We start from the raw sequence: 13,086 nt of genomic DNA, 5'->3' as shown, positions 1-13,086 counted from the left end.
TTGTAAGAAATCACATCTACACGAATCAATAACAAAACAATCTGAAACTTACTCATTACATTAATGCTAATATCATTAAAAAATATAAAATAAAATAATTCCTATCTTCTTCATTAACTAGTAACTTGATAACTAATTTTATATTTTTATATGGTATTAAATTTCATGCAAGTTTAATATTTTTTTTCTTTATAATTCCATTTACAAAAATACTGGTAAAGAACTTAATAAGCAATGAATTTGACAGCTCAACAAACATGGGCCTTCACTAGAGTTCGGCCCAAAGTAATTATCTTTGCATCTGCCTTCCTCTCTACAGCGAGATTTCCTGTAAAGCAGTTTTAGAATTTTGAATTTTTGAATTGCTGTTAAAGTTTTTTCTTGTCTGGATGTAGTTTCATTGACTGGAAATTTGTGCGTTTGAGTGCTAAAAAATGTCGATGGGGAGTGACCCTACTTGGGTGGGACGGAAGCCTTTGCGTCGAATTGGGGGAATGTCTGATGCTCTCTCTATCGCCTCCGATCTTGGTTTTTCAGTCTCCCCACCTCCTACACAGGTCAGATTATGATCTTTCTAAATCTAAATTCTGATTTTTATTGTTTTGCTTCATTTGGGTGATGATAAACTCAAATTATGATCTATTCGTTTGTGCATCTTACTGGATTTGAGTGTGCTTAAATTAAAGTTTCCTTATATGAATTCAAACTTCGATTGCCCAATTACCTTGGAGAAAGATATGTGTGTAGGTGGTGGAATTGAGTTTTGTGGAAATTGTTTAGGAGCTTTATTTGGAGAAATGAGTAAAAAAAAATATAAGATTGCCCTTCTGGTTAGAATTATGATTAGAACAGCAAACATCAAGTAAATCGTCTGTAAGATTAAAAAATGTATTTTCTTTAGATTGATCATCTTAAAGATTAAAAGGGAGAGAGATACTGTGCTTTAGAATTTAGATGCTTGGAGTTTACGAAATGTTTCAGTTTCCGCTGTTTTTTTCTTTGTTTGTTTATTTCAATGTGCCTAGCTACTTGATTGCCTTAAATAAGTTACCATGCAGGGTATATTAATCATTCTAGGGTAATTATGATAGATGCTAGAAACTTAATCTCAATGTATGTACCTGAGTTTTCACAGGAAGAACTTCAGAATTTATCTACTACCACTGGGGAAAAAGGTGATGACTTGATCAGAGTTTTAAGAGAACTTACTGCTGTACAAAGGAAAATAGCAGATCTGCAAGTGGAACTTCAGGGGAGAAAGGTAAGGTATTACAGTTTGAGTTGCCTTCTCTTCAGTTTGCAGCATTTAGTTTTTCCATGAATTATCAATTATACTGTAAGATAACACTGGTTTACTTTCTAGTTTATACTGATTCCTGTCCAACTGAGTTCAAAATTTAATATTTTAGGATGACAAAAACGTGGCATATTTGACTCATGCAAGTGAAATGGAAAAGAAGTGTGAAACGTTGGGAAGGATTACTACTATTTTGAAGGATGTTATTCAGAATAAGGTAGTTCACTTGGTTTCTTTTCAATATCTTTTTATTTTTTTGGACAAATATGATGAAAATTTGAACTTTTTGTTTGAGCTCATGTCTCTTCCGGAAATTTCCTGTGGCTTCAATTTTCTATGTTTCCACAGATTTACCAGCATACATTATACTGTAATTGTGATTAATATCAATCTAAAATTGTAAATTGCATTTTTTTTAACCAGATGTTTTGGTTCCATGGCTGTTGATCTCAAATAAATATAATTATTTTGAGTTCTACACCAGAATCAATGGCTGCTTCATTTTTCTGGAAATTGTTTCTTTCCCTTTCTTTTGGGGGATAGAGGAAGGACATACTTGATCCTGTCTTATAGTTTTGAGCTATGCTTTCTAATTCATGAGACCTAATTTATTGTGTTATGTTTTGTTTGCAGGATCGCATTATTGCTCGTCTTCAACAACCATATTCACTAGATTGCATCCCGGTAGAGGCTGAGTATCAGGTTGGTCATTCATATTCTCATCAAAATATAATTGAAATGTTGAAGTGCACTTTGTTTTTAATTTACTTAGAGTTACTAATTGTTTTGATTTCATCTGTTCCAATAATACGAGTACCATTCAAGTTCAATAAAACTACTTTAATCTTATGTCATATTTTGGTTGGGGTTGTGCAGAAACAATTTTCAGAATTATTGATGAAAGCTGCAAGTGATTACGGTGCCTTGACTGCATCAGTAGCAGATTTTCAATGGAGTCAAACATTTAAGGAGCCACCTTCAGTATGGGGGGTATGCTTATAGAATAATTTATTTCTTTCTAAATTAGTCTATAGTTCATAAACTAGCGTCTCTGGTACAAAACAGGTAATCTTGTCCTGTTCTTTGTTTTTTTTAACCACCTTGAGTTGTTAGCGACCACATGAGAACAGAAGTATTGCATTTTAGTAATTGATAAGTTGAAGGAACAACTCCAAGAAGTACCGACTGCATTTTTTGTTTCATTGTAATGTATATATAGTGCTCTTGTGTCTTGTGTTGTGTTGATTTCATGGCACAGTGTATTGAGTCGAATTCATTATCATAAATCTGTCAAACTAAGCAACAAGTATTTGTATGTGATGTCATTTGGCCTCATTTTGTTTAAATCATTGTAGGAAATGCTTCGTCCAATTCCTGTTGCATTAGCATCTTGCACTCGGTTTTTTGAAGCAATGTCTGCAATGAGAGAATCGTTTTCAACACTTCAGAATCTGAGAGTGGGTCATTCTACTTCGTCTGTGCCTGTGACACCGGCCAAGGATCCCTCCCAAAGAGCTAACGGGGATACCGACTGTGTGACTCCACCTCCATGGAGAACCGAACCAAGTTTTGATGACTTAGCCATCAGAAGTTCTAGGAGGCATGAAACAGAGCAACAAAAAGTAGAAGATGGAAACAACATACCAGGGGACTTGAATCAGACAGACCACAGGAGATTGTCTTGGCCTCCTTCAGTAAAAAAGAATTGTAGTTAGTCAAGAGAAAGATACTTTTCTTTTAGTTTGTACTATGTGTGAAATAGTCATTTTAATGGAATAGTTTTGACTATCTTATTTGTGCAGTTATAAGATTCTGATTATTTGATTCTTGAAATGTTTGGTGGGTGTGATGACGATTTTTTAACCTGATATCCACTTGGTGTCAAATTAAAATTAAACTTTACGATAAATTATACATTCCACTAATTTCATCCCATTTGGTGGGGTTAATTTTACTTTTCACATTAGATGTGGGTGTTTAGTTGACACTGACGTGTTATATTCAAGTGCCACTTAGTAGCGATTATAGAAAGGAGCTCTTTTGAAAAAAATGATCTATTTTTTGAGTTTTTGAATTAGATTTAGCGAAGAACCTATTTGTCTTTGTCAGTATAATTCTGGTTTATCAAATTTTGCCAATATAATGTGTTAACATGGTTTTCACTTTTCAATAATAAAATGAAGGGTATTTATTATATCGTATATTCAAGTGAACTACTTATATATATATATATATATAAATTGTTTAGAAAATCTCTCTAATTAAAATGATAAGTAAATAAATAACTCAATCAATCAATTTCTGTGTGATTTAGAGCAGTTTGTGATAAAAAAAACAGACAATTGGGTGGGCTCGTACAATTGGGCTTTCATATAAATATATATATATATATACATATACATTAACTCAAATTACACTGTATTTTAACATTATAATCTTCCTTGGGTGTATGGAGTCTCACTTTTATTATGAAAAACCTCTATTTGCATTAGGATAGTTTTGAAAAAAATTAGGGAGTAGTGAACCTAGGTCCTAGGAGGCAGGCCAACATGATTGATTCCCCTCAATCATAATCATATGTATTTATTATTTAATTAATCTCAACAGTCAAGACTTAAACACCCTAAACTATTTCAACCCTAAAAGCTTCTTTCTCAAAATTTGCATTTATTTCAGTTACAAGTACGAATAATAACGGCAGCCTATAATATTTATTAATCTATTGACTCATCTTTAGTGGTCTCTGTGCTACACTTGTTTCAAAATATTGTTACTTTGCCAAGGTTAGTGTTACTGATACTGACTTCAACTATGGACTTTCCTATTTTATTTTTGGCTTTTGTAATTGTGTATATTGCAGTCTACTTAAGACCCTTTAGCTTTAAAGCACCTTTAATATTCAATAAAATAAAATATTGAAATCCAAGTTTAATATTGGTGCCATGTGGCATCTTCTAGAGCTGGTTAGTGTGAACTTTTGTTTGAAAATTGAAATGCATCCATCTCTATGTGCTTTCACACATTTACTGCCCTTAAAAGGGACACTATGAAAAACTGTCAAAAGCACAACCATTATTACAAGCTGTTTTTTCAACTAAAGTTGTAAATTGTTATGTAATGTAACAGTGACACAAAAAATGAAACAATTATATAAATTAAATGATGTAATAGAGACAGACTTATTGAGTAAGTTTGATATATTTTACTATAGATCACACTGATTAGAAAAATGGTAAAATGTCATGATAGAAATTAATTTTGCAACGTATTATTCTATTTTTTTAATTATTGGTCAATGAAATAAGTCGGTCACACAATTTGAAAATTAGAACTCAGTGCATTCTTCTATACCTACTAAAATTTTTTTGCCTTAGAAACTAAGATATCAACCACTAGATTCCCTAAATTAATATCAGATTTGAGAGTCTCAAAACATCACAATCAAAAAGTCCAACCCTTTGAAGTTAGATGAGGGTATAATAGTCATTGCAAATTAATGTCAATACATAAATTGCCTGTCTATTCTAGGAAAAAGAAAATGCATAAAAATTTCCCAAGTGAATTATCAGATATAATTCAATCATGCATATACATTAATAAACTAAGCATCATAGACCAATATGTTATGCCAACTTGGGCAGACAATAAAGAAAGAAAAAAGTGACCATGGATTTGATTTGCCTAATAATACACTAAAATTGATCACATTCTAATAACAGAACTACAGAAGAACAAAACAAAAGCTTCCCATTAAAAAATTGGTCCCCTAAATAAGTCTAGAAATCTCAGGAATATTATTTATTTCTTTATATTTATATATATATGAATTATTCAACTTTTGCAATGGCAATTGCGTATCATGCATGGCCTTTTTGTCTTATATTTTCATTGACAGAGTCTCTTCTCCCTTGCTTGCTCCCTTAGCTAATAAGTGCCAACTCAGAATATTTATATATATAATATATATATATATATTAGATGCCACTCTCTCAACACATGAAACGCAAATTAGAATCTGTCGTATATATTGAGTTGTTTTTTTTATAGTATAATTTCCCTCTCAACATGTTACGACACAAACCTACAAATACAAAACCAGAAAAGGGTTCTGTTCTGTGAACGGCTTCTGGGCCCTACCACGAAATCAGCAGATTGTTCGGCTCACTCAGATGCAGCCAAAATGGGTGGTGGGTCCCATAATTTATCATTGTAACCCATATTGGTGGGCCCCACAGCTCTTGAATCATGAAACATGGAAAACATCCCTCTAAACTGAAAATAAAAATAAAACAAAAGTAGGTTCCTCTTTCGAAAAATTAGCAGCATCGTATTCTTATCTACATGACTAGATTCACATATTGATGTTTCAAACTACAAGACTTGGCATTTTGGCCTATCTTTTATCAATATGACACATTTCACTATCCTTAAACCAAGGAAAAATAGAAGAAAAAACTTGGACACGTTTTGTGTAATGACTTGATGTGGACTTGACGCTTTGTTTGCTAAGAATAAATGGTTCAAAATGGAGAAGCGAGTATGAAAATAACGAAATATGAGTATGAATTAGGGGTATATAGATATATAAATATTTGTGTGTGTCTATAGTACAACATTTTCTCCTCCTATTAATAGTATGAGGCGTTTTGATTCCCCGTATTGAATTTATCTTAATATTTTTTTAAAAGTTGCAACAACTGAAGGTATTTTATTAGAAGTAAGAATATGCTTATAAGGGTATTTAGTATACTCTTGTTATACTTTAAGATGTTGTAACATCTCAAGATTAGTTAATGATACTCTATAATACTTATTAAATTTAAATAAGTGAGACCCAATATTAAATTATACTAATACCAATATATCATCTACACCTCCATGGCAATTTTCTTTAGTATAACTTTTTAAATGGGGTTTGGTAAAGAAAGAAAGAAAAGACCTTCTCTCTTCTCCACATGTAAGGATCAATTAAGGTTAAGAGCACGCAAGGAACAATTATGTCATAGATTCGGAGTAGAGTAGGCTATGAACCCATGTATATATTCTCTTTGGTACAATTAATTTATATTTCAAAATTCAAATTAGTTTATACTAATTAATTACCTCTATATGAGCCCTATATAACTTTAACTTATATATAAGCTTTTAGATATTAGTCTCCCTCTATGCACCTACATTTCACCTAATCATATAGTTTCCTACAATTTATTTATGTATTTCTATAAAGTTCTAATAGTGTTATATTTGATTGATAAAGTAAGAAATAAAGTATAATAGCATCTTCCATTTAGAATATTCATGGTATTTATATTTGAAAAGAAAAAACAAAAAAATAAGTAATGAATAGTTCGAGCACAATGGGTTATAATTAATTATCATTAACCAATTAAGAGGGCATGTCTAGTTATCAATGGCCATATTTTGGTGATAACTATATATAAAAGTATTAAACACATTAATGTTGTCTGTAATGTCAACCCTTTTCAGCCAAATTACCAAACGACAAGTTTTTTTTATGAGGGTAAACGACATTAAGTTTAAGAGGCTCGGATGTGGCGGTTATTTTATGTTTCCGATATTGCCCTTCTTGGTTCGGTTTGAAACTGGGAAAAAAAACAAACCGATGTCTTTTCAACGAGTGTGAGGCTGTGATGGTGTTTTAGTCTTTTTCTAATTTCTGTATTGGACTGTTTGGACGGTCCTGCGCGGGAAGTAAGTATCTATTAGATAATCAGATCCCCATCCCCATTTGATTTTACTATTTTACCCTTCTCCAAACCAATTGACGTCATCTCTCTCTGACCTGACCCTATGCAAATCCAGAAATTAATGCCCAAACCTTTCTATTCTATTCTTCTCTCCTCCTCACAAGCCTTTCGACCCAAGCAAATCCAGCTCCTTTTTCTCTTAATTTTTATTTTTCCCCTTCAATTATTTAAAAAAATATATATAAAATTAAATTAAAATGGAAAATGAAAAAGAGTAGTTAAATTAAAAAAAAAAAAGTTCCATTAATGGCCTGGGCTCCGACATGTATCAGTAGTCGTGCCTCGTCTATGTATGTATTTATGTGTATCTGAGTTTTACCTTTCTTTCTTTTCTTGGGTTTCTCGATGCGCGTGTCGTTTATTCTCCTCCGTTTGATCTCCCGGCGGTCCTCCTTTCACCGCCGTTGATCTTCTTCCTACTCCTCTCCTGTTGTGGCTCTTTTTAATGTTATGAAGCTCACTGGTTATTGCTTCTCCTCCTTTCTCTTCTTGTTCCCTCTTCTTTCATGGAACTCCTCTCTCCAAGAAGGTTCTCTTTCTCTCTTTCTCTCTGTACATGATTATATATGTATTTGTATGTTGAATTCATTAGTTAATAATGGTGAATTGGGATTGTGAAGCAGTGATTGCTGGTAATTTGAACTTAAAGCGAGACTTTGATGGGGAATGGTGATAACGGGCGCTGCATATTCCCTCTCACAAGTTTGCAAATTGGGTATCTATGATTCCAATTTTGGCTTTTTCTTTTTTATATTTGTTATTCCGATTATCATTTCTAATTATGGCGCATGCTTCTTTGAAGTTTTGTCTGGAACAACTCCTTTCGAATTTGAATGATGTTTTACTCTAAAAGAATTGAATTGGAATGTTTCCATTTTATATAATTATATTTAGATTTATTCCTTTAATTAATAGATTGAGTTGAACTTTGTTGGGATCATGTCATTATGGTAATTGAGATTTTTTTTTTATAATACAAAAATTCCTTTATTTCATTTTGCTTGATTATAAATTTATAAAAAGCGTAATAACTTCGTTGATTTTATTTTTATCATATTAAAAGGTTATAACCTTGTTGAATTGCACACATAAAAAGGTATGATAAATTCTACTTATAATATATGTGATGACATTGCTACATAAATATTGTAAAATAATTTGACTAAATTTTGTTGGTAGGGGAAGTTAAGTTAAATTCAATTGCCGTCTATTCTACATATCTGGTTTCATTTAGTGTCTGTTTGCTAACAAAGTTTGTAAGCATTTTTTCCTTGTCTGATGCATATTGCTCTACACATGATTGCATTGCAGAGATTTGCAGACTTACCTTTCTGATCTTAGCCTCTTCGTGGCCCTTGAAAGTAACAAACTTTATATATTGGTAGACAACCGGCCATGGCTGAGAGACAGAGGTTCTCGTCCCGCGCACTTGTGGCAGTTGATGGTTACCAAGGTTTCTATAAGCATTTTGATATTACTGTACTTTTTTTCTTTCCCATTCTGTTTGATAGAACAATGTAATCAAATTGTGTTTCATTTCAGTCAAGGTTATCTCCTTTTGCAAACACCAAAGTACGGAGGGAGAAAAAGGTGGACAAAGAGGCTTGCTCCAGTTCCAATGCTATAAAACCAAAGACATTTGACAAATGGTTTCGACTAATTGATGCGATTACATTGTCTCGAAAGAGGGTTTTGCTACCTGTAAAGAAACTACATCAATCGTCACTTTTAAGCAGAGAGCTGCATAGGACCTTGTATGGTTTCATCGTTTTTGAAGTTGCATGGAGCAATGTTCGAGGTATCAACTATTTGAATGAGCTTCAGGTACTATAACCTCAACATGTTTTTCATCTCCTGTTTATAGAGAATCTTCTATCAATATCGTATTATATTATTTTGCAGACTGATACCTCTCTGGCTATAGAGGCTAAATTCATGCAAAGATGGGAATTTGACAGTATTGCTCAAGCAGCAAGCAGTATATCATCATGGTTTTCTGGAACAACCTCAGAAAAGCGGTTGTTAAAAGAGTATCTCGATTCTGCAGTAGGTATTTTTCACTTTATCCCTTGTTTGTCTGCAAAGATAATAAATCCCTGGTTTCTTTAGGACACATCTAGGAGTCTTCTGCTTTGAAATTGCAATGCTAGGGGGACTATTGGATATTCTTGAAAAAACTGCTGTTGGCTTTTACTTCTTCCCTACCCCCTTTTGTCTGCGTATATGCATTTTCAAGTGGAGATAACTTAGAGATGTCGTTGATTGTCATTAAAAATGAATTCCTTTTCAAATCTCATATATGTTGCATATTGACAACCACGATATAACACTTTACACTAAAATTAAATACAGCCAATTTTTCTCTGAAAAAATTATATAAATAAATATACATTTATATATAGCCAACTTTCTAAACATCCCTTATCATAGGTGTGCGCATTTACAAGTTTTTTGACATGCTTGTAGTAGGAGATAATTAAATACTTCATTTTATACTTCTGGCTGAAAATAGTAAGCTGCATCTGACCAAAAGCTTTCATTGCATGTATCCATGAACCATTTAGATTTCTGACCGGATTTTATTTTTCTTTTTTTGAGTGTTTCATTGCTTTGTTATCTTTGTACTAATCAATATAAGTTAGTTTGTAACTTGTAAGTAATAGTTCATTGAATATTATCATTTGCTAGTAATCTATTTTTATCAAAGTCAACAAGTGTTTGATTAGACAATTTGCCATCACCTAGTAGCGGTTGGAATTTCTGTTTGTGCCTGAGATTCAATTGAAATGAGCATCCAGTGACAATTAGTCAAATGTTCCAGGAGACATCTTTTATGATGCTGAAGAAGATACTTTGAATTCTGTATCTGATGATGTTGCCGAAAATATCTGCAACGATAATTTGTCTATTGAGGATGATTCTCTCCTGAGCTTGGGTAGCAAGTTTGGTGTATCTTCCGTATCTGATATTGATGAAAATGATGTTCAACACACTCCACCTCCTCTCAGTCCACCTCCTCTCAGTGGACTTTGGAAAAGAAGGAAACTAACAAACTCCAGCATTACAAGTGTGAAATCTGGCATGTGTACTGAGGGAATCAGGAACTCTGAGATCTGGGATGAAAATGATGTGGAAGCTACCCAGTATATGGATGTTTTAATCTTGTTCAGGTTCAATGACCATGACCTTCCATTTACTCTAAGAAAAGTAATAATGTCCGATTTGCGGTTACTGACTTTATTAGAGGCTGGGCTTCCATCTTGGGTTCTCTTCCTACAGTCATATCCAGTGTTTTGCCATGTATATCGACCATGGATGTGCCCATTGGCAAGAGCTTTATATGTACTTATCTCTGTTGTAACTGTCCTCATAGGATTTTATGATTTGTACAAGAATGTCCCAGTTCTGAAGGCTACTGCGTCTCGATTGTTTGGGCCTCTTTTTGATTGGATTGAAACTTGGGAGATGATAACAAGGATTAAATACTTGGGAACAATGCTATTTCTGCACAACTTTCAAAAGGCCGTTAACTGGTTTCTTACAATTAGGAGCACCACCAGATCCTTCTTGTCAGTTCTCACTCAACCATTGGCAGAGCCACTTGTAGAATTTTTTGAGTTTCTCCTACCAGTGTCCAATGTGATGATTGAAGTCGTAGAGAAATTGTTCTCAGTTATTTGGATTCTGATTGAGTCTTCTTGCAATCTTGTGGGGAATGTGGTAGAGATGTTCCTATTCCCCATATGGTTTGTAGTCTCTGTTATCTGGAGTGTTGGTAAGTCATTGGCTGGTTTTCGTTTTCATGCTGTTTTTTGAATTAGACTATTGCCAAAAGATTTACATTGAACATCAATTTTTGGGGGGCTCTTACAGTGTATAGCATTTCTCACAGTTTCTATTGCTTTCTGTTTTGCAGCAATATCAATTTTATGCCCCATATTTTGGGTTTTTTGGGAATTACTCTATGCTCCAGTTCGCATTGTTTTGGCATTAGCCACTTTCATAGTATTTGTTTGTACCTCTATATATGAGATGCTTGGGGAAATATGGGAGTTTATGAGTAGCATAATTCAGCTTGCATCCGCTTCTGAGGCAACAGTGAGCACATATGAAGTTTCTATGTGGCGGTCACTTTGGAATGACCTATTTTCCCAGGTCAGGAAGCACTGATTACTTGTCTCTTTGATGTAGGATTTGATTATATAAATGTTTTTATTGATCACCTTGATGTTTCTCCAATTTCGCAGATTTTTCGCGCTGTCAGGAGTATATTAAATGGCTTTGTTGCCTTTTTCACAGCCTGCAACAGGCATCGCCTGAGGTAGGCTTATTGTATTGTTGAAAAGCTGTTTTTGAATCTATATTATTGTTGTATATGCACCTATTTTATTTTCTAGCTTGTGTGGTGTAGTATTATATTTTTGTATAGAACTCTCGACTTAGTTAATCATGTACTGATCTTTTTCTTGTGGATTTGGCTGTTAAAATAATTGGTTAAGAATATACAAATCAGCTTTAATTAAGAAGTACAAGCTACAAAGATAATTCTTATAAATGTCCTCACTTAAGCGTGCTTTAATTTGATTATGGACACTGCTATTGATATTTTTACCACCATGCAGCTTAGCCACTGTGATCTTAAATTGTTAACAATCTGAGATTGTTTTGGTAATATTGATCAACCAATCTCACTGATGATGTTTGATGTTATGGTATACAGCATTTATAATCATTTACTGGAGTTCATTGGAAGATTATTTGGTCGAACCCAGACATCAAGGCAGGAAGATTCTAGATCAAGTAGACCTAAAAAGGAGACTCAGAATATGGTTAGTACTTTATATGTTTGAATTTGTACTTTTTTGGACTTATACACCAGATTTCAGAAAGAGTAGCATTAGGCCTCGCACACACACACAACTACCACAAAATAATCTATATCTTCAAGTCAAAACATTATCTGAATGGTAGTTCACTGGCAATTAGTTGAAGGTCCAGCTCCTTGCTTGATAGGGCTTGCTGTCAATAGTTTCCTTTCTTTCGTGGCTAATAATTCAAAGAATACCGGACCTAGTTTTTTATTTCTTTGATTATTCACGAACATAAAGTAGAGAATAAACTTTGTTTCAAGGGAACCAAAGAAACTTGCCTATTTTAAATGATGCATCCATTGAGGGAAGGAAAGTGAGAATCACATTGTCTCGTCTAAAAAGAAACACTTTCTAATATTTTGTACAGAGGAAAAATAATAGGTTAGAGGGAGAGGGAGATTAAGTCCTATCAAGTTTAATACCGGACTCAAGAGAATGCAGTAGATTTTAAAAGAGTGCGTGTGTCTGTCATGTGAACCTCGATGCACCCCACGAGTTAATGTCTTTTATTTTGTTCTTACACTGGGATTGTACTTTAATTATGTTCCTCAGTTGTATCACAGCCAACATATGTCCTTGTTCTTCAAATTTTGTTGGTTTTTGAATCAGTCAATGCACATGTTCTCATGCAACATCTTTTTCTCCTTTTCTTTTTGGTCTGCAGCCAGAAGTGAGGAGGAAACTTCATGTAAATTAGGCTTGTACAACTTCCGCCAAAGCTAACGGATCAAGGCACTTCACTAAGTAGTGCTTGTGTTATATTATGACATGTTAACAACGCAAGAGAAAAGTCTTATCCAACAAAATTGGGTGAACAGGGTATTCATGTCTTCCACTGATACAGAAATATATTACTGAATGTACCACTGGACAAGCTTCATTCTTTTGATTCTTTTTGTCTTCATCGCCTTTTGTTATTATGCCCATTCTCCCCTCTCAGATGCCTTAAAGTCATTCACAATGTTATTTTTCCCTTTGCTCTAAATCCCAGGGGATCCAGTTACTTGTACTCAAATGTGTATCCATGTAAATAGTATGTAAAGACTTGCTCGTGTATTTATATAGTGATAATAATAAGTTAAAAGGAAATTTCTTATTCAAATCTACATTGTATTTTCATATAAGCAATTGATAACAAGTAAAAAGGATA

The 13,086-nt window shown here is 33.5% G+C and overlaps 2 protein-coding genes across 3 annotated transcripts; both read left to right on the top strand.

Annotated features, from left to right (window-relative positions):
- The first annotated feature begins 309 nt into the window (after positions 1-309).
- On the top strand, positions 310-3,134 carry LOC133817506 (AUGMIN subunit 2). Its single transcript, XM_062250047.1, has 6 exons — positions 310-557; positions 1,136-1,261; positions 1,410-1,514; positions 1,931-1,999; positions 2,174-2,287; positions 2,653-3,134. Exons 1-6 carry the CDS (start codon positions 435-437, stop codon positions 3,010-3,012), a joined length of 897 nt encoding a protein of 298 aa, XP_062106031.1. The 5' UTR covers positions 310-434; the 3' UTR covers positions 3,013-3,134.
- Positions 3,135-7,117: 3,983 nt separating this feature from the next.
- On the top strand, positions 7,118-13,038 carry LOC133817504 (uncharacterized). Of its 2 annotated transcripts, XM_062250044.1 has the most exons (10): positions 7,119-7,594; positions 7,689-7,780; positions 8,377-8,518; positions 8,608-8,889; positions 8,968-9,115; positions 9,887-10,840; positions 10,982-11,220; positions 11,313-11,386; positions 11,786-11,894; positions 12,601-13,038. In XM_062250044.1, exons 2-10 carry the CDS (start codon positions 7,725-7,727, stop codon positions 12,631-12,633), a joined length of 2,037 nt encoding a protein of 678 aa, XP_062106028.1. In that variant the 5' UTR covers positions 7,119-7,594; positions 7,689-7,724; the 3' UTR covers positions 12,634-13,038. The 2 variants fall into 2 exon arrangements, with proteins under 2 accessions (XP_062106029.1, XP_062106028.1); XM_062250045.1 differs by lacking the exon at positions 7,689-7,780 and having other exon boundaries at positions 7,118-7,594.
- Positions 13,039-13,086: the final 48 nt, after the last annotated feature.

This window comes from Humulus lupulus, chromosome 2, assembly GCF_963169125.1.
Source record: "Humulus lupulus chromosome 2, drHumLupu1.1, whole genome shotgun sequence".
Classification (NCBI taxonomy): domain Eukaryota; kingdom Viridiplantae; phylum Streptophyta; class Magnoliopsida; order Rosales; family Cannabaceae; genus Humulus; species Humulus lupulus.
The sequence above is the reverse complement of the archived record's forward strand: the minus strand, read 5'-3'. Positions and strand labels throughout refer to the sequence as shown.

What these genes read in the sequence shown, in the direction of transcription:
- LOC133817506 (XM_062250047.1), top strand. Translation starts at nt 435, where the DNA reads ATGTCGATGGGGAGTGACCCTACTTGGGTGGGACGGAAGCCTTTGCGT. An exon ending in AGGATGTTATTCAGAATAAG is followed by an intron (nt 1,515 to 1,930) that starts GTAGTTCACTTG and finishes TTTTGTTTGCAG; the next exon opens with GATCGCATTATTGCTCGTCT. An exon ending in AGCCACCTTCAGTATGGGGG is followed by an intron (nt 2,288 to 2,652) that starts GTATGCTTATAG and finishes AAATCATTGTAG; the next exon opens with GAAATGCTTCGTCCAATTCC.
- LOC133817504 (XM_062250044.1), top strand. Translation starts at nt 7,725, where the DNA reads ATGGGGAATGGTGATAACGGGCGCTGCATATTCCCTCTCACAAGTTTG. An exon ending in GTATCTCGATTCTGCAGTAG is followed by an intron (nt 9,116 to 9,886) that starts GTATTTTTCACT and finishes CAAATGTTCCAG; the next exon opens with GAGACATCTTTTATGATGCT. An exon ending in CTCTGTTATCTGGAGTGTTG is followed by an intron (nt 10,841 to 10,981) that starts GTAAGTCATTGG and finishes TCTGTTTTGCAG; the next exon opens with CAATATCAATTTTATGCCCC.